Below are 25,981 nucleotides of genomic sequence, written 5' to 3'. Positions count from 1 at the left end.
AGCGGAGAAAGCCTTCCCCTAGCCCGGGTTGTATAAGGACTTCACCTACTGGAACTGATATCTTGTGCTGAACGACTCCGAGAAATTCCGAGTAGGTGTCGACGCTGGCTGGCCGAAGAAGCAACGATTGAACTATACCGGGGATTTCAGCGGCAGCAGCGGTGGTTCCCATGACCTCCCCGAGACGGACCAGGTGCTCCCCAACCCTCGTTCGTTCGGCCGCCGACCTCGCCCTGCTGGGCAAAAGTGGGCGCAACGGGAGGCGAGGGGGGTCGCCGGGGGTTCCCAGGAGGTCCAGTCGGCATCCCCCTTTGACCGCCAGTCTACAGAGGATCTCAAGTACTTCGCGCGTCAACAAACGCGCCAGATGATAGTGAAGACGTTAGCCGAATGGCGAGCGGCGACGGACCCCCAAGAGAAGAGATTTCTCTTCACATTGCTCGAGAGCATGAATGACGATCTGCGTGAAGGCGGCAGCGGCGGTGGCAGCGGAGGCGGCGGTGACAGTGGCGACGGAGGCGGCGGTGGCGACGGCGACGACGGAGGCGAGGGAACCGGCGAGTGATTTTTTTTAAGTAATGTACTTTTTGCGATTTTTAATGTAATTTTTTTATTAATGTACTTTTTTAAAATTTTTGTACTTTTTTAAAATTTATTGTATTTTTTTTAAAAAATTAAAATAGTATTATTAATGTTTCTCGTATATGTCTCGTAAATTAAATTCCGTATATTGTGTTATTAGTGATGTGGCTATTGATGTGGTTAGGCTATGGCTGGGCTATTTCTGATGTGGCGGGATGATTTTTAGTATTGATGATGTGGCATGAGGAGTTTGTGGCTAGGCTATGGCTGGGCTATAACCACTGTGGATGCTCTAAAAGGACGTTTTTGGTAATGCTCAAAATGAGGTCGTTTGCTTAAATAAGTAGGTTTTCTTGTCTTTTCGTCTCATTTTTCTTATTTTAGTGAAACAACTTTGTTTCGAGTATAATTAAAAGCCATCATTCTATGTATATAAGAAAAATTGAAATTTTTTTATCTAATACTATTTCGGTTTTAAATCTTAGTATGAGAGTTGGAATATAGTTGATGAGACTCTATGCAGCACTAATATCCTAATTATTTAAGTGGTGCTATAGAATTGTCTTTGAATATATAGTTAAATTTATGCTGTTTATTTTCTCCAAGATCCATCCTGATTTTTCTAAATGAAGAGTATGGGTGTGTTGTTGGCATCAAATTAAATTACGTGTACATAAAGTTACAATTACTACTATAATTTAATCCAAGGATAAGAAAATTGCAATTTATATTCCTCACCCATTTTAAAAGCAAGAAAAATAGGGAGTAGTATATTTAAACTACGAGGCCCATGACTTGGAATTTTAATATTTTATGCATGCAGATCAAACCAACCAGTCAAATTGTGTCTACTTCTCAAAATCAGTTCTAAACCGATCTGTGTTTCTTTTAGACAATCTTACTAAATCATTTTTTTGTTAGTCAATAGAATTTCACTAATGCATGAGACATTAATTAATTTTGAATGTTTATTTAGATTTTAGAGGACAGGATGAAGCAGAGGTCCCCGAGCTGTCTGGAAGATATATGGTCAGATTCGATTTCTCTCAACATTATTTACCTAGTCAATTTGCTTGATTCCGACAGCCATATCAATCATGCACTACCAAGTCTGTTTATTCTTTTTTTATTGCTTTGTTTTCCATATTCCTTCTTAAATAAAAATGTTTCACTACCACCAAAAGTTGGTGCATCAACTCTGAATCACTTCTTAACAATAATTTTCTTCATTATTATTTCCTTTTTGTGTTTGAAAATTGAAATGATTGTGCAATGCTTCACTTCACCACCGATGCTTAAAACTTAAAAGTCATCCTTTCCTTTGAAGTGGGCTTCTGATGCGTTTCTTATTGGAGTATGTATATTGGGCCATTGCTATAAATTCAGCCATTTTCTTGGGTTGAATAAATGAACTATCAATCTATGGTTTAAAAATGAAACGAATCAAAATACATTGTTTGGTTAGCTTAAGATTAGGTGCCAAATTAATAACTAACCTAAAATTAAATAGATTGCATATAAAGAGAAGCAGGAATGAGTTTGTTCATTGATAGTCTTCGGACAAAGGCTCTAAAATGTCTGTGTGCAAAAAGAAATAAAAAGCAATTGGACAACATACAATACAATGTTGGGCGTTTTTCTACCATAATCTTGTGTTAGTGCGAGGGAGATTGACAAAAAACAAAGTCACGACAAGAATCCTACAATTGGGCACCTTTCTCACTGATTTCCAATGATAATTATAGTTTTGATGATATGAGAGGGAAAAGCCAAAATTGAGAAAAGGCCTTAGCTTAGCAACACTAAAAAACAAAGTCACGCACAAAACTTGAGAGTTGAGACTCCAGAGTGTCCACGATAGGGGAGCCGCGGCTCCCGGGTAGAGGGTGGCTCGGCCGCGGCGCCCTATTGCTAGGGCCACGGAAGGTCGTGGGGGGGGGGGGGGGGGGGAATGGCGGCTCGGCCGCGCCTCTTGGGCGAGAGCCGCGGCTCCCTATTGTGGCGGCCGAGAGCCGTGGTTCAGCCTAACTTTCTATTTTTTTTCTTAATTCTATAAATATACCCATTTTTACCTCATTCCAATCTCCACTCTTTTCAATTTATCTCAATTCTACTTTCAAAAAATGAGTTTTAATTTTTACCCCTTTCTATAATACAACGAAAATTTGGTTTTAATTTTTTTATTAAATTATGCATTTTATATAATTATTATAGTCCGATGTTTTTTATTCTAGTTAAATTAAAGTATAAAAAAATGAAAAAAATAATTAATTTGTGGTTTGGGCTTGTCCACTATTAGGGTGGACAACTTTTTTTGTGGCATGACCAAGTTTTTGTGAAACACCTCCATGGGCTTAACTATTGTGGACACCCTAACAAGCATACTATTGTACTACCTCTTCTAGCATCTTCTCTTCTGCCCTGAGCAGAGTAAGTTCTCTAACTTGGCCAATGAGTTGGCCTTTAGGGTGTCCACAATAGTTAATCCCATGGCCATGCTCAAGCCACAAAAAACTTGGCCAAGGCCAAGAAACTTGGCCAGGCCACAAAAAAACTTATCCATCCTAATAGTGGACAAGCCCCAAGCCATAAATTATTTTTTTTTTCATTTTTTGTATATTTTAATTTAACTAGAATAAAAATCATCGGACTATAATAATTATTAAAAAAATGCAAAATTTAATAAAAAAAATTAAAACCAAATCTTCGTTGTGTTATAGAAAGGGGGAAATTATACAACGAAAATTATCGACATCACGCAAACTACACCGCGAACGCATATCACGTTGCGCTCCCTCCCCTATGATTCCAGAGCTCTTCAACCAAATCAGCCTGCAGTGTCAAATGTGATGTTTCTCTCCGCATATCGGTGAACCGTTGGATCAAGTATGCATTAGTACGTGGTACACCCATCTGCAGGGGGTGGTGGCAATACCATGACTTGTATTAGCACCCTCTTCCGGTGCCCAGCGCTCTGCATCAAATCCTTTGTTATCTATTATCATATTGTGCAATATGATACATGCATACATGATGGAGGCGACATCATTTTCGTGCCAAACTCGTACCGGGCACCGTAGAATGACCCATCGTGATTAGAGGACACCAAAAGCTCGCTCAACATCCTTCCTAGCACCCTCTTGTTTCATCGCGAAATAGGATCGCTTCGGTCCAACCGGGCTGGATCATCTTGACAAACACAAGCCAATGATGGTATATCTCATCGGCCAAATAATATGCCCTGTTGTACTGCGTACCGTTGGCCGTGAATCTGACCTCCGGACCCTCACCCCGACACTCGTTATTGAAGAGATGAGACAACTATAGAACGTAGATGTCATTGTTAGACCTTGCGACACCAAAATACGCATGCCAGATTTGCAAACGGTAGTCAGCAACGGCTTCCAGGATCATCGTGGGGTGTTTCCCTTTGAATCCAGAAGTGAATTGCCCCTTCCAAGCCACCGGGCAGTTCTTCCACTCCCAGTACATGCAATCGATGCTGCCCAACATCCCTGGAAACTGGTGCACCCTCTCGTGCATATCTATCAATCTATGACATTCATCGGCATTTAGCTTCCGTAGATAGCCTGGATGCCCCTACAAAACTGTCTCAGCGCATGTAGGGAAGTCGTTTCGCCCATCTGTAGGTATTCGTCGAACATGTCAGCAGACCCGACATAGGCAAGCTGCCTAATTGCAGCGGTACACTTCTGATATGTCGACAATCCGATTCGACTGCTGACATCACGTCGTAGGGTGAAGCACTTGCACCGCTGCGCCAATGACGTCGCTATATGGATGAAGAGCCGTTGTGACATTCTAAATCGCCGACAGAAAATCTCTGGCGGATAACAGGGGTTTTAGCCAAAGTAGTCTTCCATCAGCCGTTGGTCGGCCCCGACATGGTCACGGCGGATTGTTCGCCGATGATGGATTGGCCGAGGGACCGCCGCCCAAGCAGCAGCCGCTTCCTCGTCAGCTTCACGTTGAACCTCTTCAACCAGTTCATCGAACTCCCGATCAATCATTTGTTGAAACTCATCATCGTCGGTACTCATTTTTTGAAAGTATAATTGAGATAAATTGAAAAGAGTGGAGATTGAAATGAGGTAAAAAAATGGAGAAAAATGAGTATATTTATAAGAAATAAGAAAATTAAAAAAAATCGAAACTTGGGTGGAGCCGCGTCTCTCGGCCGCCACAATAGGGCGTCGCGGCTCGCACCCAAGAGCCTCGGCCAGGCCGTCTCCGTGGCGCGCCCATGGGCACCCCCCGCCGCGCCTCTCCCTTTCCTCAGCAATGTGGAGCCGCGGCTCCCCTATTGTGGATACTCTTAATACTTTGCACTTACTATAAGTGCCTTATCTTCAAAGTTCTCGGAGCGTCTGTACTCCTTAGTTACTTTTTCAAAATGTCCTCCTCTCTCGACAAGAACTAAAACAACGACAAGGCAATTCCAATTCCGTTTGGTACACGGAATTGGAATTGGAATTGGAATTGAATTGAAATTCTAATTCATTATGATTCAATTCCAAATCCAATGTTTGGTAAAATAAAGCAAAAATTGACATGGAATTGAATTTGAAGAATTTGTGCACACGCACTATACACAAAATACATACTCATGCACACTATTCACAAAATACACACATTCCACACACTACACAAAATACTCACGTTGCACATAATATACACGCACTACACACATTTTACAAAAAATACACATAGTGACCACAATATACACAGACTACACATTATATACAAAATACACAGTCTGCACACAATATACACACACTGTACACAAAATACACTACACATATTATATACAAAATACACACTGCACACAATAACCCACGACACACACTATAGACATTGTGCACGCACTATACACTATAGACATTGCGCACGCACTATACAAAAAGCACATTTCACACTCTACACACACTGTACACAAAATAAACATACCACACACTACATACACTATACATAAAACACACACACTACACATTTACTCAAAATACACACGCTACGCACACTATACACAAAATGTCTGAAGTGTGTGAAATGTGTGTGAAGTATGTGTAGTGCGTGAAATGCATGTAATGTGTGAAATGTGTGCATTGTGTGTAGTGTGGATATATAGTAAAACTATTTAATTTTATGACTATTTGGAATTCCAATTTTCTACTTTTGATATGAAATTCAAATCATGGAATTGCAATTCAATTTCAAATCTAATTTTTTTTTATACAAAATATTAAATTTAAAATGAAATGCTCCAATTCCAATTACAATTACAATTCCAATTCCAATTCCAATTCCAATTCCAATTCCAATTCCAATTCCAATTCCACATCTCCATTTTCATATTTCAAATCATAAGCCTAACATAATTTCTAAGTTATAACTGAGCGAATTATACTCGTGAAGTTGATATAAAAATAAAAATAAAAATAACGCTGGCTAGTGTGTTATTCCACTCTCAATTTCAAATTACTATATTACCCCCGTTTACCCTTTTCTGAATTTTTTCCCTTATATATTCGGTCGAAACCAATTATTAGATCACATTTCTTGAATTATCTCCAAACCATCTTCCCGCAGTCGCCGACTCTCCTCCTGTAAGCTCTCTCTCTTCACGCGCGCGCACACACGCTCACCTCTCACGAGTTAATTGGTTTACAGATGCGGGTAACTCCAGCGTTTTCATTGACTTTAGGGATTTATACTGTTTTCCAGAAGACCCAAAGGCCTCATCGAGAACGAAATCCAGAAAAAAAAAGATAAAAGAAAAAAAATCGATTACCGGGGTCTCGCTCGATGTACTTTTGGGTTTTCGATTTTAGTTACAGCGTAGCTGTGTAGTAGAGACAGAAAATTTGAGGGAGAGGTTTATCTATTGGTCAAGGGTTCTGCCTTTCCAATTTCGTTTGTATCTTTCCTGTAGCGAATCTGGAATTCAATAAAAAGATTGAGGAATACTGCTTTTATTTTTATTTTTTTCATTTTCTCAGTTGATTGATTGTTCGCGATAACCTAATTGTTGATTATGTTTTCATGAGAGCTGATTGTTAACTGTTATCGGAAATAAGAACGAGAGATTTCTGTTGCTATTTTCTTTGTTATTTCATTTTGATGTTCTGAGAGAGTGAAAAAAAAGAAAAAAAATAAAAATTATTAGCAAAGAGAAGGAACTGCGTTGAATTGCTGAGAAGGGTTTAGTTAATGGGTAGCCCTGGATCAAGTGCTTTGGCTACTGCAACTCGTGTCGGATTATCCGAGCCCATCTCGACTGGTGGCCCTTCAGAATCTGACGTTTCTAAGACTCGTGAGTTAGAAAAGGTTGGTTATTTACGTCCTTCTACATCAAGTGCTTATGCACTATTCAGCTGTACTTTGTTTGAGAGGTTATTGCTCTTATTGCCATGATTGCTAGAATGGACCAAGGGGGAAATTGAAAAGAATAATTTGGTTGTTTTGTTGAAAGAACATGAGAAAAGATAACTGAAGGGGAAATTTATGCAAACTGTTCGACAAAGAAGAGAAAAAACGGCAATGAAGGGATAATAACTCCCCAATTCTCTCCCTCTTGGCACCATTGCCTATAAATTTACTTAGAGAACAACAACCTGAGAATTTGTAGTTTCTTATTTGCTTGCTTTTTTCTCATACCTTACATTAGTAATCAAACTTATGAAACCCCAGTAGTTGGTTTAGTTAGCAATCACAGAAGGTAGGGAACTTGAACTTTTGCTACTTGGTGGAAAATAAAAAAATTGCATTGGTGCCCTCTGGAATACAAAGTTATGAATTATGTCAAAGGGAAGAAACTCTCTTTAGTTGAACCTAGTTTGTTGATGACCATATCGCTGTACTAGTGTAGTAATAGCAGCTTCTTTGTGTTCCTTGTGTAATAAATTTGCTTACCAGCCCAACTCTGCACAAGTGCTTCTTGTGCTAAGCTCAATTTTCTTTTGAGGGGGTACTGGGGTAGAAAGAAAGAAGCTCATCTGGTTTTGTTGTTGGCAGCTTTTTTTCTATACTCTAGAACTTCTAATATCTCTTTAACGTTATATACTTTCTTTTTTTGTTTCTCTTGTACCCTTTTTCTCTAATTAATGTAGCCTAACTGCTCTCTCGTGTATGGGTTTCCAGTTTCTTGTAGATGCGGGATTGTATGAGAGTCATGATGAAGCTATCAAAAGAGAGGAAGTTCTTGGTAGATTAGACCAGGTCACCTGTTTTAAACTTCAAATGGTTTACTTGTTTTACAGCTGTTAAATATGAATATTGATATAGGATTAATTCACAGATTGTCAAGACATGGGTGAAGAATGTTGGCCGTGTTAGAGGTTATAATGGATCAGTAATTCAAGAGGCAAATGCAAAGATTTTCACATTTGGTTCTTACCGGCTTGGTGTATGATTTCCATCACTTTTACTTGCTTGTTTAACTTTTGTTTATCTTTTTTAAATTTTCCTTTGATTATCTGAGATGACTTTTTTTTGGTAAAAGAGTTCAAGTCCAAAGTGCCTTCAATTGTTTGGGCAAGATGGAGTCTTTAGTAGTTAAGAGAAAGTCAGTAAATGTAATATTCTGTATGGATGTTGTTCTAATTACCAACTATCTTAAGAACATGATCACCTAAAATTGTAAAAGTTCTATGCTGAAGCTATATTTTCATCATAGTGTTAACGAAGTTGGTATTGGATCTTTCTATGGCTAAGTGATGATTTTCATGACTCTGATAAGTTGGTAAGGTTTTAAACATGACTTTGGAGAAGCCAACTTACATTATTGACCTCACAAGAATATATGGAGTATGATTTTTTTTATCAAGTCTTATTATTGAGATTGCGGTTGCAATTTATAGAGATTAACAAACAGGCCTTTGAGGACTGAATCTATCATCTTTCTTCTACTTATAGGTACATGGCCCTGGTGCTGATATTGATACCTTATGTGTCGGACCTAAATATGCTACTCGAAATGTAAGCTTCTTAGTTGACATCTTGTTAACGGATGATTTATGAAAGGAAGATGATACCTTTTTCATATACAGGAAGACTTCTTTGGCGAACTTCACAGAATGCTTTCAGATATGCCTGAAGTACAAGAGCTGCATCCTGTACCAGATGCTCATGTACCGGTGATGAGGTTCAAGTTCAATGGTGTCTCTATAGATCTACTTTATGCAAACGTGTCCCTGTGGATTATTCCTGAAGTATGGATTTTCTCTTTGCATAACTAGTTTGTAGTATGTACACATTTTTTATTTGATTCCTCTCTTCTTCAAGTTTTACATACAGTGATACAATAATGGAAATGTATCAATATGTTTGCCTTTGAGATTATCTTATGTTTCTTTCCTTATCATTTTTCTGTTAAGTGTCAATTGAAGTTTTATGACTACACAGTTAGAATTGGGTTTTCTCGATTGTGGTATTGTAAGCTATCATGCACGATAGCTAATTGTTGGCATCCTATATGGGGATTTCCTTGAACCCAAACCTTTGTAAATTTGCCAGTGCTGATTTGATACAATCTAGCACGTCATATGGTTCCTTCAATTGGTATATTTAGTATTTACTGACCTGATGCATTGAAGTAACTCTGGTTTTAATCAGTAGATTGAAAATGAACTATTTGCTTTCCCAGAAGACCGTTTGTCTTTTGTTTTAAATTCTTTCCCCATGTCATCTGTTCTTGCAATCAAGTTTTCTATGTGCGTGTTTGTTCCGGTGATGAGACTGTTGCGAACAGCATTTGGTTGATACCTAAAATATTTGATATGGTCTTTCCTGAAAGACTACTGAAGTACCTTTCTGAATTAGTCTGATCCTTTTCTTTCTCATGCTAATGCTTTCAGGATTTGGATATTTCACAAGAATCTATTCTCCAAAATGTGGACGACCAGACTGTTCGAAGTCTCAATGGTTGTAGAGTAACAGACCATATATTGCGCCTGGTCCCAAATATTCAGGTGTGAATTGTACAGGTTTGAATTATTTGTTGAATGATCTCCTTGAAATTAGTTTTTAATATCAATTTATGTTTCATCCATAGAGTTTTCGTACTACACTGCGATGTATGAGGCTGTGGGCGAAGCGGCGTGGAGTTTATTCAAATGTGAGGAAATAAAATTATGCTAGCGTGTTTGGCTTATTCTCTCGTGTTTATAACTTTATATAATGTATGCAATCATTTTAGTTAATGTGTAGTCTTTCTTTTAAACTGCTTTTCTGCTAGCCAGGTCACTGGTTTCCTTGGTGGTATCAATTGGGCATTGCTTGTTGCCCGCATCTGCCAGCTGTACCCTAATGCTCTGCCGAGCATGTTGGTATCCCGCTTTTTTAGGGTATACAATTTGTGGCGGTGGCCAAATCCTGTAATGTTGTGTCCAATTCAAGATGGATCTTTAGGACTTTCTTTCTGGGATCCTAGAAGAAATTATAAGGACAGAACACACCTGATGCCCATTATAACTCCTGCATATCCCTGCATGAACTCCAGCTACAACGTCTCAACAAGCACATTGCGAGTCATGATGGAAGAATTTCATCGGGGAAATGAGATATGCGAGGTATTATAATTCCTTATCCCCCCAGTTATATTTGGATGATTGCTATTCGAGATCTGCTTGTTTTCCTAATGCTAGTTTCTTTTCTTGTCTCCAAATTATTAACTCAAATGTAGGTCTGCAGATATGACTCATGTGTCATGGAAGTCAGGATAGTTGTTAAATTCTTCTATTCATAAAGAGTTGGCCTACTTCATCTTTTATCTGCTAGTCATTCGTATAGGCTGATTAGATTACTCGGAATGCTGCAAAGGTCCAGTTTGATAAGAGCTGAATTCTGATCTTTTTTATAGAAACCATAAATCCAAAACCACATTCTTGCACATGTTAGTTCTCAGTAAAGGTTCCTATCCAAAAGTGAAAAGAAGAGACACTTGTCTGTAATATAGTAATTTGTCTGGGATCAGCTTTAGTGATGATATAGAAAGAGTTTGGAAAATTAATCATACCTAGTTTGATTCTAAGAATATAAGGAATAAGGACTTAAGGCGGATAGTTGTCCAATCCAGTGTTTTTGTCAGTAAATAGTTCGTTATAATTGGACGTCTTAGTTTTTCTTCATGTTTCTGGTTGTATGCTTCACGCTTGGTGCTTAATTTCACGATATGTCAATTGCTATGTTTTCTGGATTACATATTTTGCTCAATGTATTTAATTGTGGTTTCCACCTAACAATGTTTTGTTACACTATACAGTCTTGAATACTGACTTCTGTACATGTTTTTGGAAATAAATTTAATTTTAGCTTTTGTTAAAACTGGCTTCTAGATTCCTGTCTTGATGAAATATTAGGCAGATGGTTATGCTCCGCATCTGAACATTTCCCTCATCTCTGGCTTCTGCTTTGGATTTCAGCATGCATTCTTCTTTTTTACTGGTCACTTGACTTTTCTAATTGTGTATGGCAGGATATAGAAGCAAACAAGCTTAGGTGGGAAACTCTTTTTGAGCCTTTTGCTTTCTTTGAAGCATACAAAAATTATCTGCAGATAGACATAGCAGCAGAGACTGATGATGACTTGATGAGCTGGAAAGGTTGGGTTGAGTCCAGGAAACGTTTGCTTACCTTGAAGGTACTGCTTTCTACCTTTTTATTCTCGTAGTTGTTTGATGCTAAATCAGAAATTCTGATTGGCTGGTGTTTTCCATCTGTTGACTAAATTTGCTGTTAATAATTCAGATTGAAAGGGACACAAGTGGGGTACTTCAGTGCCATCCACACCCTGGTGAATTTTCAGATAAATCTAAGCCATTTCACCATAGTTATTTCATGGGATTGCGAAGGAAGGAAGGTGCTAACCCTCAAGAAGCTCAGCAATTTGATATAAGGATGACAGTCGAGGATTTTAAGCGTGATGTATATGCATACTCGTTCTGGAAGCCAGCAATGTGGATCCATGTGTGCCATGTTAAACGGAAGGACCTACCTATCTTTGTCTTTCCTGGTGGAGTCCGGCCATCTCCCCCCCAAAGAAACTCCTCCGAGAGTCGTACGACTCTGAGATCACTTGCCTCCTACCCTGTTCAATCTGATGCTGTTGTGAGCAGAAAGAGGAAGAAACTAGACGAACCCAATAGAGGAACTAGCTTGACTGAGTCTTCAAGCACTGGTGCATGTGCCAGTGATGCAACTTCATTTGATCCAAGAATTTTAAGTAAACAACCCGAACCTGATATTAGTGCCGCCAAAATTGAAGATGGAGTTGCTGAGAACCTCCCTATACATGCCCGGGAAATTCCAGGACTTGATCAAAGCGAACTTGCTGCCAAACCTTCAGCTTCTGCTGATGCTTTCCCTGTTCCAATGGCAACGGAGAAACACGTCACTGAGCAGTCTTCTGCACAGATTCCTCTCGCACACCAAGCTTCTTCGGAAGTATTCGATGGGCTTGAAGGTGTTTTGAAGAGCGAAACCCAGAACAATGCGGAGGCAGAAGGAGTTGCACAACCAGAGTTGTTCCCAGACGAGGAAGCTGTAGAATTAGCAATAGCAGGGAATGGCACTGCCTCCATTATTCAACCCAAGACCGACTTAGAGGAGCTAGAGGTATTGGCAACTAACCTTTCTATGCTCTTGTGCATTTCATGTTTCTTCCTTCCATCTTGTATTCTACAATGTTTCTTTAACTCTTAATTTCCAATGACTCATGTTTGAAGATGCATGGTTACATTAGGAAGTGTAGGTTTGGGTTTCTGACATTTTCATTGTATATGTAGCCTCTGGAACTGCCCGTATCAACTGCAATCGCATCTGCATCTGCATCAGCAAAAGTGCCAGCTCAGAAGCCGCTTATCAGGTATCCATCTATGGAACTCGATGTTTCTATCCCAAATCATCATGATCTATTATGCCGCAGCAGCTTGTACTGGTTAGTAAAAGCAAATATCACTGCTTATGTTACAGGTTCAGTTTCACCTCTTTGCCTAAGGCAACTGGTAACAGTGCATGAGTCCGTGCAATCATGGAATGGAACGACCTCTTGAGCTCGAGGAGTGGAGAATGGTACGAAGGAGGTCTTGTTGCTATATAATAAAATATCGACAAACTTGGTCCTTTTTGTTGAGATTGGATTGGATTGGATTTGGTGGTGGCGGAATCATGTTGTAAATTATACACTAAGTTCAACTGTGTAACGCAATGTTTTGCAATCCAATAAATTTGAATAATTGCATGCTCTTTGTTATACTTCCTTCTACTGCTCATTTCCACACAATTCAGGTTTTTAGGGAATACTATAAATTTTCTAAAATTTTGCGTTTCAAAGAGTTTCAACTTAGAATTTTATAATCAAAATTAAAAAGCTGAATGCAATCAAATTACTAGTGGTAGTATTTAATTTGTAGGTTATTGTCTCGAATTTGCAATCAAATTATTAGCATAATTATGATTACTAACGAGTTTATGAGCTTCCACTATCACCATCATGTTAATCGTGTGTAGCGTCATAGTTTATCGAATCTCATTAATCAAACTTTGGTAAGAATTAGGTGCGGATTAATATATTTCATGAGATGAGTAATCATGATGATTCACTACCATTCTACTATGTTCCATTTATATGATTCACTACTCTTCTACTGTGTTCCAATTATATTTAAATCATATAATAGGAGTTTTATATTTCTAATTACTACTTTAGGAATCAACACCTTGGAAATAGTAATAGAAATAGAAATAGAAAATGTGGACCCCGACTTGATTAAAGAAGTGATTCCGATAACTTTACATCCGTTAATAACACTTCAAGATTATTTAACATTGGTGTTGGTAGAGTCGTTATTTTTAGTATGTTAATAAATTGCAGAATTCAATTAAATTTGCTTTAGTTTAAGTGACAGTCACACGTCAAAATAAACCACATATTTCTAAATTTCGTAGGCTGGTGGTCTCAACACGCTGTCCATATATAGGTGTGGAGTGGTGTGGTGGATATTTATTAGAGTTATGAATGGCGTTTTATGTGCTATATATTGTTCAACATAATACTATATCGTTCAAAATAACACTCCACTAATATTAATATATGGGTGTGACAATGACGTGAAATTCAATTTAAATTTCTGGTCAAATGATATTAGTTAAAACTTTTTAGTAGAACTGCAATTAATTAATGAGTGTGATCCAAATTGATTTGGAGAAATTTTCGTTCAATTAAATGCTACTCCGATATTAGATGCATCCTAGAATTTATTGTGTGCACGACTTCTATTGATACAAGCTGACATGCATGCATATAGTGCTACATTTATTTGATATAAAACGTGTATTTTATTAGAATGACGTTGTTAGTATTCTTGTCTATGGAAAACTAATTTACGATAAATTTTAGATTTCAAATGTTATGTTAACTTCAATTATTCTTGTGCTCAATGCTCCGGGGTGAGGTATGGGCTTTACATTAATAGATGCATGGATTCGAGTGATGGCAATTAAATTAGATAAACTGCTCAAGGAATGTAGAATTTAATGTAGAGCATTGATCTTAGAAGCTTTTTGAAATTTTATCTTGCTAGCTAAAATACATACGACGGCAATCTAGTTTAGTTGGCTCAAGAAGGTGTATAAAAACTAAATAAGAGATCGATTTAGTGGAATAAATAAAAAAAATAAAAAATAATAAAAGAGATGAGAATGCTAATAAGTGCAAAATCTCCAACTCTATCCAAGCCCCCTAGCTCAAGTGGTTGAGTAGGGTGACAAGGATACCGCGCTATCTTAGAGGTCTCGAGTTCGACTCCTGGATGGCCCAACTTGGGATTAATTTCCCCAACTTGGGATTAACAAGGCTTGTTGCCTTGGGGCTTGGCGCCTTGGGGCTTGGCAAGCTTACGAGCCTGGACCCGAGCCATGAGGGTGGCAATGGGGATGGGATTAATTTCCCCTGTGGGCCTTTACAAGGCTTGTTGCCTTGGGGCTTAGCAAGCTTACGAGCCTGGACCCGAGCCATGAGGGTGGCAATGGGGAGGGGCTTGGGGCTTGGCAAGCTTACGAGCCTGGACCCGAGCCATGAGGGTGGCAATGGGGATGTGATTAATTTCCCCTGTGGGCCTTTACAAGGCTTGTTGCCTTGGGGCTTAGCAAGCTTACGAGCCTGGACCCGAGCCATGAGGGTGGCAATGGGAAGGGGCTAGATAGCTTGCCGAATGTATCTCGAACTCTTAAAAAAAAAATTCTCCAACTCTTTGGGCACTTTTGTCTACATAAGCAATACACACACACAGTGTATCAGTTTCTCTCTCACATACACAGTTAGTTAAAGCAGTCTTCCACACATCCATCAAAGAAGCAGCACAACGGCCTGCCTTCAATTGCCTGGCCTTCCCTCCCTCTCCCACCTATATATCTCCTCTCTCACATATATATGCATACGCATACACGCATTCTCCGTCGCACTTCCACTTCCACTTCCACTTCCAATTCCAATTCCAATTCCAATTCCAATTCCAATTCCACCAAATTAACCGATCAATGGGCCTACACAACCACCTCTCCGACCTCTCCTCCCAATCAATCCTCATAATCACCGCGGTTCTCCTCGGAAAAAGCTTCAGCTACCTCCAATCCCTAATCCTCACCTTCCTCCACAACCTCGGCCTCCTCTCGCCCCCTCCGCCCTTCCACGCCCTCAACGACGTTGTCGGCTCCGGCCTCGCCAGCCTCATCGTCCTCTGCCACCAGCTCGCCGGCTGCTCCTACCCCAACCACCAGGATCCGGACGCCGACTGCGCGGTGTGCCTCAACCGCCTCGCTCGCGGGGACCGCGTGCGCAGGCTCGCGTGCCGCCACGTCTTCCACAAGGAGTGCTTCGACGGCTGGCTCCACCACCTCAACTTCAGCTGCCCACTCTGCCGCGCTCCGGTGGTCTCCGACGACCACGTGGCAGACCATCTGCTGGATTGGCTCCCACCTCACGGCGCGTGAATCGAATTTCCCCCTTTTTTTAGCCCTAATTTTTTTGTGATCGCTTTCGGGGCCACATTTGACTTTTTCCTTTGTTCTTTTTGCCTTTCCAATTGAAAGTGGGAGGGTTTTGCAACTGTTTTTTCCAACTTTGGAATATGTTTACTTTTAATTTTTTAATATGAATAACTGTTTTTACTAGTTATATTTGTTGGATCATTATGCATTTATTTTGTCCGATTTGTGAATGACATTAACCTACTGTATAAATAAAGTTTAGAAGGAGTAGTGTAGTAGTAATCAACTTATATTTGTAATTACTGAATTCCAATTGGTGATTATTTATAGCCATGGATTTATCCACTGGATTCCAATTGGTGATTGAAAATATTAGTGGGGACGTATTTCAGGTGCATTGAACTGTTCAAGACTGAGTATCAAATTTATGCCCAATTTTATGGGACCTCCATGATGTATACAACTTGACCTACGATGAATTTCAAGATTAATGAATTTTTATTTATTCAATATTAAAACATTATAATATTATTATTATTTGCTCCAGTTCAATTTGCGTAACAGCAAAAGAATTTAATGTACTTAGTAGAAAAGTGACACTATTGAAATGGAGTAGTAATTTGTTTTGTTTATTTCTCAACGCCTAGTTGACTTGGAATAATAGCCATAAACACTCAAATTTGGAATGGACGAATAGAAAGAGTTGCAAGTTGCAAAGTGAAAGCCAATAGAAGGTTGGTACTCCATTTTTTAGTGATTGTGATATGCGTGGTGGACCACTTTGTAAGGTATGTTTTGGTGAATTATTTGACCCTCTTAGGTTGGGCAGTATTTCTACACGCAACTTGAAGCAGATGCCATTACTACCTACTACTACTACTACTACTACTACATTATTTGCATGCCAACTGAAAATTTGGATACTGTAACTACATTTTGATAGGTTATATAACACTTTGAAACTGAAATATTAAATCATGAAATGTTAAATATGACATGATTTTGCTACCTACATCAGATTTTAGCAAAATCAGACAATGACATATCGCTAATGTGGCACATTTGTGGTGGTGTGACACACACGTGACATTAAATGTATGAATAATAGTAGCTTGTAAAATACTGAATTTTGACCAAGTTTTGATTTTGCATATCTGACTTACAAATCTGTCTAATTTTGATTTTAGGATTTTAAAAAATGATCAATTAGTTGGTGGAAAACATCTTACCAGTTAATCTACGCTATATCATGATCAGTTCACTATTTTATTAGGTTGTGACTTACGATTTAGGATGGAGTAGTGGAGAAATAGAAAAAAAGAAAGAACATCTTCTCCAATACATTCTATTGGTATTGGAGTATGCATTCTTCCATTTAACTAAATTTTGTTGCATCAACTTCACGTCCTAGTATGAGTCAATGAAAAATGGTTCAAATTCTACAAAACTAGCTTTTGTGATTTTGCGAGATTGTTTTGTTCAGTTGGTGGCTTATTACAAAACCAAGGATTTGAAATTTGTGTATGTTATACTGTTAACAAAAGTAGATGAAATTAAAAGTTCAGTATTTTCCAAATAAATATTTTAAGTGTTTGTCCAAAGTCGTCAAGTCAAAGCTCAATAATTTGTAGGCTAATTGATAAATGACATCGTTAAATTCGTCGGCCGCTTAATTAGATTTACTGCCTTTACATTAACATTAAAATTGGACCGAATCCAATTCATTATTAAAATAAGATGAAACTGAATGATCAATAACTAATACATAAATTTAATTATAAGTTAATTTGCGAAACCACGATTTAGCCAAATTTTAGTAATTTAATAACTAATAACCCTTTTAATAATCATACCGAGCCTGTCAATTGTCATATAGTAAGATTTTTGGGGTTTGAGGGCTTCATAAGACTGAAATAATCCAAAATAAATTTTCCAACAGAGGTTGCTGATTAAGTTCCAATCAATCCAATAACAAACAAAGGAGCAGAATGAAAAAGATCTCATTTTCCTTCATAACATGCATGTGTTTTCTGTTTTAGATATTTTTCTTCCATGTTGGCTGCAAGCTGCACTACAACTTTTTTAATTGTGACATTGTTTCTGTTTTAGATATTTTTCTTCCATGTTGGCTGCAAGCTGCACTACAACTTTTTTAATTGTGACATTGTTATGTTGTGTCCTTTTCAGCCACCATTGATTGGTGGATGGAAGGACTTGAGCGAGCGATTCGAGTGGGTGGATCAAGCTATATGGGAGATAACTGAACCGAATGGACCAGTTAGCAAATGTCGTTGCCACTTGATCAAGGCGATCTCGCTCTCGCTAGCCAATCAATGTAATTTATATAACTCCCAATTTTGCACTACTTTAACAGTAAAGCGGCAAGTTCGGGGTCGATCCCACAGAGAAGCGAGTGTATCGAGTGTGTGCGTAGTGAATAGGGTTCGACTGTTGCCACGCTTTAATTTTGGGAGTTTTAACTACTGAGTTTACACTAGGCACAAAGTAAACTATCTACTGGATCAAGTCACTGATTAGTACTGGATCAAGTAAACGACAGGCTGAAAATAAGAACTCAACTAACTAAGCATGCTGCGGAAAACATAAAACACCTTGCTATTCAACATGTTTAAAATCTGAATCGAAGTCTGAAGCGAAATTAAACTAGAACAGTGAGCAAACGAACGGAAACGAAACAACTCCAATTTTATATCCAGAACTCAGAACAATGTTGCAAGCATACGGAATACAAAACGATTGTTTCTTCAACTACAAAATTAAACTAAGCTAACACTTCGGAGGATACGAAAGCAAGTAAAACCGAGAGGTCATCGGCGGGAAACTTGAGATAACGCCGACAGATATCGAGAATACTGTAGCGCTTCCTTTGGTCGCCCTTTCTAACTAACACTTCTCTATCTAAGCTATCTCTGGAACTGAGCTAGACTAAATTAAACTAAGATATAACTGAAGACAGAAGAAGATGGTAAAAGCTAAACTAAAAGCGGGGTCTCCTTTTCTATTTGTGGTGGCACATCCTCTATTTATAGGTTCGGCAACGACCTCCAGCTGGATAACGATCTTGGCAGAGGATATTCGCTCACGCTGTGAGCGAGCGACTCATCGATTGCTACGTGTTTTCCTTCTAGAATGACGACGCTTTTCAGTAACAGATTGATGACTCAGCTCCGTCCTTGCGTCTCATGTATCAGCACGTGTCCCCTTCTAGAACGTCGTCTTTGATAACAGAATGATGCGCACCATCCAGCTCATTATCCTCACGTGTCCCTCTTCTGGAAGCCAGTGGTCCCCTCCTTAACTGCTTGATCAACTCCGCCGATTTTTAGCCTTTTTCGCCTGTTGTACTTACTTGATCAGTTTGGCCTTGTTGCCTTGGTCAAGCGGCATTCCTGCACAATTAACACTTGCTTTTGCGTGATAAACCGATCAAGTAGCGTACTTTTTACACCTAAACCGATGCATGAAATAGGCCTTATCAGTGGAGTACAATAGGAGCACTTGCATTTTATACTATACTATATAAATAACTAAAGTTCGAACACATAATTTTGTACCATAAAATATACTCCTATAAAATTCTATTTAGGCCATTACTCACCATCTATATCACTGTATGTATGTTTGCTTTATAAACTGATGCGTTATTGTGTATACACACTAATTACATTTTATATACTCTATTAATTCATCCACGAAAAATCTCATTTTTTTAATCATAAATGAACGTTGCAATTAAAAGTCTTATTCACTTTTTCATTTTTGGTGAATTGATATTTCATTTCTCACATTTAAAATAAATTAAATAGTATATATATACAAATGAAATACACATTTTATTAAATTTTTTAAAATCTCGCGTGAAATCAAAGTTGGACTTTATTGTAGAGATGGAATGGGTATTCTATTAACTCGTCTTTCAATAAAAATCCTAATGTGTGCAATAATCGATAATTCATATACTCCCTGCATATTCAAAAAATAGAAACATTTGAAACGACACGAGTTTTAATGCGCAATTGGTAAAATAAATGAGAAAAATTGGTAAAGTAAGAGAGAAGAAATGAAAAATGAGTAAAATAAGAGAGAGGAAAAGAAAAAGTATTGAAAGTAGAGTTATGGATTGTTGGGTCCATCTTCTAAAATAGAAAGATTTTAAAGTTTATATTTTTATGAAACGACTCAAAATAGAAATAGTTGTTATTTTAAAAAAGGGGAGGGAGTAGTATACTTAATTTTTATGATGGTGTGCATAGATTTGAACCAATTTGAATTAAATTTGTGAAATAATATGATAAAAAATGTGAAAAAATGAAAACGGGGAATAAACTAGTGTGTTGGAATTTTGACATTGTCGACATTTAAAATCATTCGTGAGTTTATGTACGAAACGGAAAATTTGTGGTTGGCATTATTTTCTTGATATCATATAGTAGTACTAACTGTACTATAATCTTTTATAAAAGGACCATATATTATGATTTTGATCAAATAAATATTCATATCCTGAGACGTAAATTGATGCAAAATTAATTAGGTGGTCTTTCAAAATTACTTTATACTCCATCTGTCCCATTTTAGGAGTCCCGGTTGAGTTCGGCACGGGTTTTAAGAAATGTAAAGGAAAGTTGATGAAAAAAGATAGTGGAATGTGAGTCATACTTTTTTATTAGTTTTATAATAAAATGTGAGTGGAAAAGAGTTAGTGGAATGTGAGACCTAATACCATTTATGTAATATTTCAACCGGGACTCCTAAAGTGGGACGAGGGGAGTATGATTCATTTAGTTACACCTACATAGACAACTTGGGCGGTTGGGCCACTTGGCCTAGGTCAGTTTTACTATATTCAAACACGTGGTTCATACTGCAAAATATAAATTGAATTAGGCTATTAGTTATACTAGAGCTATTATTGATTAATATTCGAATTACATCTTAATTAATTGAAATTGATGAATTATGAGTAATTTATGTTAGCTAACTCTGTTTGAATTATTGCATACGTTTAATATAAGTAACATATTTATATATGGAATGGGCCTGGAAGGCCCAACACCATAGTCTTGTTCAGGCTGAAACGGATAATTATAAAAGCCCAAACAACGGCCTATGTTAATCTTCTTTCTGTCATGAATCTGCTGTGATATTCTACTACACGTGTCTGTTCAATTTAAGTTTTTAATACAACTTTTATAGAGGATTCCATTTATATCTACAGTGACTCGAACCTTTAATCTCGTATTAGATTGAAAAAAAAGGTAACTTACCAATTAAATTGTTGTCGTACCAATTAAATTGAGCCTTATTATTAAACTTTTTCCTAAAGAGAATTAATAATGATTCCTGTTTATCTCTTGATGACTCGAACCTCCGACATGTTTGGTGGAAAAGAAGTATTATCAACTAAATTGCACTTTATCAAATTTTATTTTTTTTATGAAAAAATATAACCTTTTCTTTTTAAAAAATGATCCCGTAATTACTCGAACCTCAACCACTTGAGTAGAGATCATAAGCACTTGTTAGTAAGAAAAACGTTTTTTCTCCCACTAACTATGGTATTGGAGTCATTTGAGTGTAATTGTTACTTCATAAAAGAAAGAAAAAACTAAAAAGAGATGGACGATTTAATTTTAACGTGTGAACTGTGATTCTGTGAAGGCATGGTTGACAAAAGTCTAATTAGCTAAGCTGTGTTCCACTTTCTGATTTTCAAACTTAGTGACCTTTTTGACTTATGTCGAAATTATTATAATACACCATATTTAATGAAATGCCACGTACTAAAGGGACAATAATTCCACAATTATTATAAAATTTATTCACGCACATCAAGATATCACTTTGTGTTTCTCACTAAATTTCGATAAAGTAAAGGCACGCGGTCTTTTGTTCATATTTCATTTCAAGAGGAATCTAATTTGTAATACTATTTCGCTTAAATGAAGTACTAAACTATAATAGATATTCGACTTATACTAGACCTTTATAAATTAATGTTCGCTACAATATCATTCAATCTTAAGTTTCATGTTACACTTGAATAAGTGGAATATATAATACTTAGCTTATTATATATATATATATATATATATATATATATATATTCTCATTATAGTGATTTACTAATTTTTATTTTATTTTTTTATTTATCCATTAATTAGTCATTCTTCCTAGTCCCTGCACATATCCTGATCAAATTTATTTATTAGTAAAATTGATGAGATATATATAATGATTGTACAGTAATTCAAAGTTTTTTACACTATAAATAATCGTTTTTCAAGAAATTATCTCCAACTATACCCAATTTAGTGAACTTCACGCTCATTCTGAGTATATAGCTAAAAAGTAGAATCGAATCACATTATAAAATAGGAAAGCAAACAATTAAAGGAAAACAAGAAGTAATGTAATTTCCAAATGCAAAGAAATCCAATACAATAAGATAGGTGTAAGAGATGCATGCCCAGCAGCATATCCATTTTACAAATTTCATCGAAAACCCCTACAGCTAAACCTCCCATGGAAATTGCTTGCCTTGTATGCATCTCTTACATCCCACATTTCATCTCATCAAATCAAAATACACTTAATACTACTAATAATAATGACAATAAAAGAGAAATCGGACCGCTACCCTCAAATTCCCCGCATTGCAATAAAGGAAAATTGCAACGCTGTTGTTGGTCGGTAAGCCTACACCGCTGTCGCCTGCTGCCGTATTCCGCCCGGGGAAGTGCCGCCCATGTTGTTAATGTGATCAGAAATGTTGATAGGTTAAGAAAAGTGAAAGTGAATATATGTATATGAGGATATGAGACATTAATTGGTTGTATATAAAGGCATGAAATGTAGTAGCTTTTTAGGCTCAACCATGGGCAAAAAACGTGAGCTTTTTGGGCTAGCTCAACGTGTGGCTTAGGCTACTAGCTAGCTATTTGGTCATATTATTACAATCACAATAAATAAAATTTCTACAATTTCAAAAATTAATGTTTTTTCTCTAGCATTAATTTCACACATACACACTTAACACCATTTTATAATTTTATTCGTTATATTATAAATATATTCTAATTATGACTGACCATAAATAGAATAAACAAGTCATCTCTCTTGTAATAGTCTTCATAAAAGAAAAATAAATGAACAGAACTACTCCATATTCAACTTGTAAGGTCAAAGGTGGAGGGAGATAGTAACATATAGCCTCTGTTTTCAAATGCATATATATCGTGTATCTTATGTTATTGAAATTAATTTTTTACTTTAATTTCCCCCTTCACATGCACTAACAAGCTCTTTGTTTTTTGGGGGCTTAATTATATTTCTATCCTAGTGATCAAATAATATGTGCACCATAACTTCATTAAAATTAATCTTAGTGATCAAAGTTTTGTTGATAACGCTATAGTATGTTTATTTCGAGTATTTTATGTTTATGAAAACTTTAAATATCATCCAATTTTATGCTTAGTTTCAGGACAAATTCCCCAAATATAACAAAATATGAAATGAAATAACGATCGTTATATTAACCAAATCGGTATACCTGATTTGATTTCAAAGAAGTGGATAGTATTACATACATGCAAATTAAGATTTGCAAGTTGTAACGAACATACTCATTTAATACTACTATTATGTTAAAATAAACGAAATGTAAGTAATTTGATATAGAATTAGGTTTGTCAAAGGAGAATAGTAGTTGGAGTGCATGTAGAAACAGTTGATAAATATGGCCCACATGTTGGACGAAAAGATTGACAATAATTGGCACTAAAATGGGATGTTAAATCACTTTATGTTAGATTTGTCCATTAACATAAAAAAAGCAATTAGAAAAGTTGAAATTATTTCACTAAGTCAGCGACCATGCATATTCTCAACTTTCCTTGTTTTTTAGTTTTATTTTCTAAAATTAGAGAGTTTGTAACTTTGTACTATGAGAGATCAACGCACCACACACAATGTTTTGTATCTCCGTCCCATGTTATTAGAAATATTTCTTTCCGACATTAAATTTTAAAAAGGTTGTAGTTCATAGGTTAAATAAAGATAACATAAAGTAAAAAATAGAAAATATATTAAAGTAGGGGAGGATAAGGTAGATGGATTTATTTATTTATTTATTTATTATAAAATGTGGAGTAATAACTCAAGTACTGTTGGAACAACACAAAATAGAATATGAATCAAGTAAATGCAAACTGAGAAAATATACGCTATACTATACCTGGTTCTCTCAATAAAATAGATTTATAATGTCTCAAATTTTACCAGTTTGGACTCATTACAAATTCTCGTATTTACTTCAAGGTACTAATATTTATAATTTTCTTCCAGCACATACAACTTTCATATTGCATATTCTTTTATTCATCAATTTTCAAATATTTAACAATGATGAGTAATATATCTACTCCATGTAAATATAACTAAACATAATTTAATTCATATCAAGGTATTTCTCCTTTCATCTAAGTTGAAAATTTAAGTCACTAGTGAGTAGTGACCAATAAAGAAATCATTTTAGTCAAATCTATTACACTATTACGTTTGTCTGCAATTTTTTTTATTAATTCGAGGCATTAATAAAAAATAGTCTCTATCTGTTTATCACATGTTGTTCTCTTTAATCTTTAATTATGCGAGTCTATTTTTGGCTAATAATATTTTAATTATTTTTTTACTCAATTAATTTTTACTTTAAAATTCGTCTTGTTTACCTTCAAGATTATTTTTTTTACTTTAAAATTCGTCTTGTTTACCTTGAAGATTATTTTTTTATGGGCGGGTGTATTCATCTAATATTTCAAAGTAAATTAAGGTATGACAAAGTAATTATATTGTGTGAAGCGATGTATGATGTCAGCGCTATGTCATTTTTGCGTCACTCATTTACAAACTTGCAACTCTCTGTCCCCTATTAATTATTCACTTTTGTCATTTTTGTCTGTCTCCTATTAATTGTCAACTTTCACTTTTTACCATAAATGGTAAGTAGAATCTACATTCCACTAATTCATTTCACACATATTTTTATTATAAAATTAATTTATACAAGTGAGACTCATATTCCACTAATTATTTCAACTCATTTTTTTTTACATTTTTTAAAAGCGGTGCCGGAATAAAAACAAAGAGTAATTACTATCCGCAGCATTTGACCAGACGCACGCGGAGCGCAAGAATCTTTTTGTTATTTTTGATACCTTTATCATTTCTTAGTTAAGTTAGTACTATAAAATTAAGGCCAAGTAGTTAAGTAGACTGAATTTTTAGACTATCACAATTTTTTTAAGATTTCAAATGTATTCTGAATTTCTTTTGTTATAGAGATAGAAGATTAGATGTTTATAGTTTCTCATAGTACGGGATATGGGATTATTATGACAGTTCATGATGATTTAAAATGACGATAATATGAAATAAATTTGACTATTTGTTCTAAATTTATGAAAAATTCGACCCAAAGAATTTACATTATGCTGTTATTGTTATACCCAGAAAATATGCACAGATACACCAGTTTTGTAATTGGACTCTTAAAACGCAATAAAGTTTAATTGGGCTTTTCCAATATTAGTAACTTGGTGTTAATTATTTTATTCAAATATTTAATTATATCGCGGATGCATGAATTTCTATAACTATCATAACTCTACTCAAATACTTATATGTTTGTGAAGTTCCACATATAACAGTCCATTTCAATTACACAAGTTATTACGAAAAAAATTAAAAAAGAAAACGGACAAATAGATGATGAGATTAGGGTAGAAAAGATAAATAATTTTAAAAAATTATTGGAATATTTTGAGGATGGGGTGGCAGCCTAGGCATTGGATCCCCTTGCCTTGTTGAAAAAATGATGTATAGCTGATGTGAAAGGTAGATTTTTATCAAATCATATGCCCATTATCATTATAGAGTACCAAACTTACCCATATTTGAGTTTTTATGCAAATGTTTTGACACATAATCTTTTCTCTTCTTTCCCTTTTTGTCATTACGCTCAATAATTGCATAAGTCATCAATTTGGGCTCCTCTAAAATCAAACTTAATAAGTACTATAATTTTGTTTAAAATTGGGCTACGATTTGAGGACTTAACTCATAAGGGTTGAATAGAATTTAATATTTTCAAACATTACTACTATCATATCGCAGAAGGTTCAAATGACCTCTAATTTGGGTATACTTCTCATAAAAATGATCCTCGTAGCATCTATTTTCACAACATTGATCTAATTTTCCATTTAAATGTAAAAATAAATAAATAATCGAAGTATTTATTTCGCCAAAATCTTTATTATGAATTTTCCCAGGGTGTTAATGTTAGAGCAACATTGATATAAGAAAAAAAGAA

The 25,981-nt window shown here is 36.2% G+C and overlaps 2 protein-coding genes across 3 annotated transcripts; both read left to right on the top strand.

Moving 5' to 3' along the window:
• The first annotated feature begins 6,163 nt into the window (after positions 1–6,163).
• On the top strand, positions 6,164–12,833 carry LOC121768337 (nuclear poly(A) polymerase 1-like). Of its 2 annotated transcripts, XM_042164808.1 has the most exons (13): positions 6,164–6,206; positions 6,305–6,927; positions 7,741–7,818; positions 7,898–8,005; positions 8,515–8,577; positions 8,649–8,810; positions 9,456–9,569; positions 9,653–9,715; positions 9,840–10,169; positions 11,075–11,239; positions 11,347–12,213; positions 12,384–12,463; positions 12,571–12,833. In XM_042164808.1, the coding sequence occupies exons 2-13, from the start codon at positions 6,811–6,813 to the stop codon at positions 12,614–12,616; spliced, it is 2,193 nt and encodes a 730-aa protein (XP_042020742.1). In that variant the 5' UTR covers positions 6,164–6,206; positions 6,305–6,810; the 3' UTR covers positions 12,617–12,833. The 2 variants fall into 2 exon arrangements, with proteins under 2 accessions (XP_042020742.1, XP_042020741.1); XM_042164807.1 differs by having other exon boundaries at positions 6,171–6,927.
• A 2,029-nt stretch (positions 12,834–14,862) lies between these two features.
• On the top strand, positions 14,863–15,768 carry LOC121767340 (E3 ubiquitin-protein ligase RHA2A-like). The gene has a single exon (XM_042163587.1). The coding sequence runs from the start codon at positions 15,136–15,138 to the stop codon at positions 15,586–15,588; it is 453 nt and encodes a 150-aa protein (XP_042019521.1). The 5' UTR covers positions 14,863–15,135; the 3' UTR covers positions 15,589–15,768.
• Positions 15,769–25,981: the final 10,213 nt, after the last annotated feature.

This window comes from Salvia splendens, chromosome 15 (genome assembly GCF_004379255.2).
Source record: "Salvia splendens isolate huo1 chromosome 15, SspV2, whole genome shotgun sequence".
NCBI lineage: Eukaryota > Viridiplantae > Streptophyta > Magnoliopsida > Lamiales > Lamiaceae > Salvia > Salvia splendens.
The sequence above is the reverse complement of the archived record's forward strand: the minus strand, read 5'-3'. Positions and strand labels throughout refer to the sequence as shown.

Excerpts from the sequence above, each read along its gene's own strand:
- LOC121768337 (XM_042164808.1), top strand. The coding sequence starts at position 6,811 with ATGGGTAGCCCTGGATCAAGTGCTTTGGCTACTGCAACTCGTGTCGGA. Across the intron at positions 7,819-7,897 it reads TTCTTGGTAGATTAGACCAG|ATTGTCAAGACATGGGTGAA; the intron begins GTCACCTGTTTT and ends ATTAATTCACAG. Across the intron at positions 12,464-12,570 it reads GCTCAGAAGCCGCTTATCAG|GTTCAGTTTCACCTCTTTGC; the intron begins GTATCCATCTAT and ends CTTATGTTACAG.
- LOC121767340 (XM_042163587.1), top strand. The coding sequence starts at position 15,136 with ATGGGCCTACACAACCACCTCTCCGACCTCTCCTCCCAATCAATCCTC.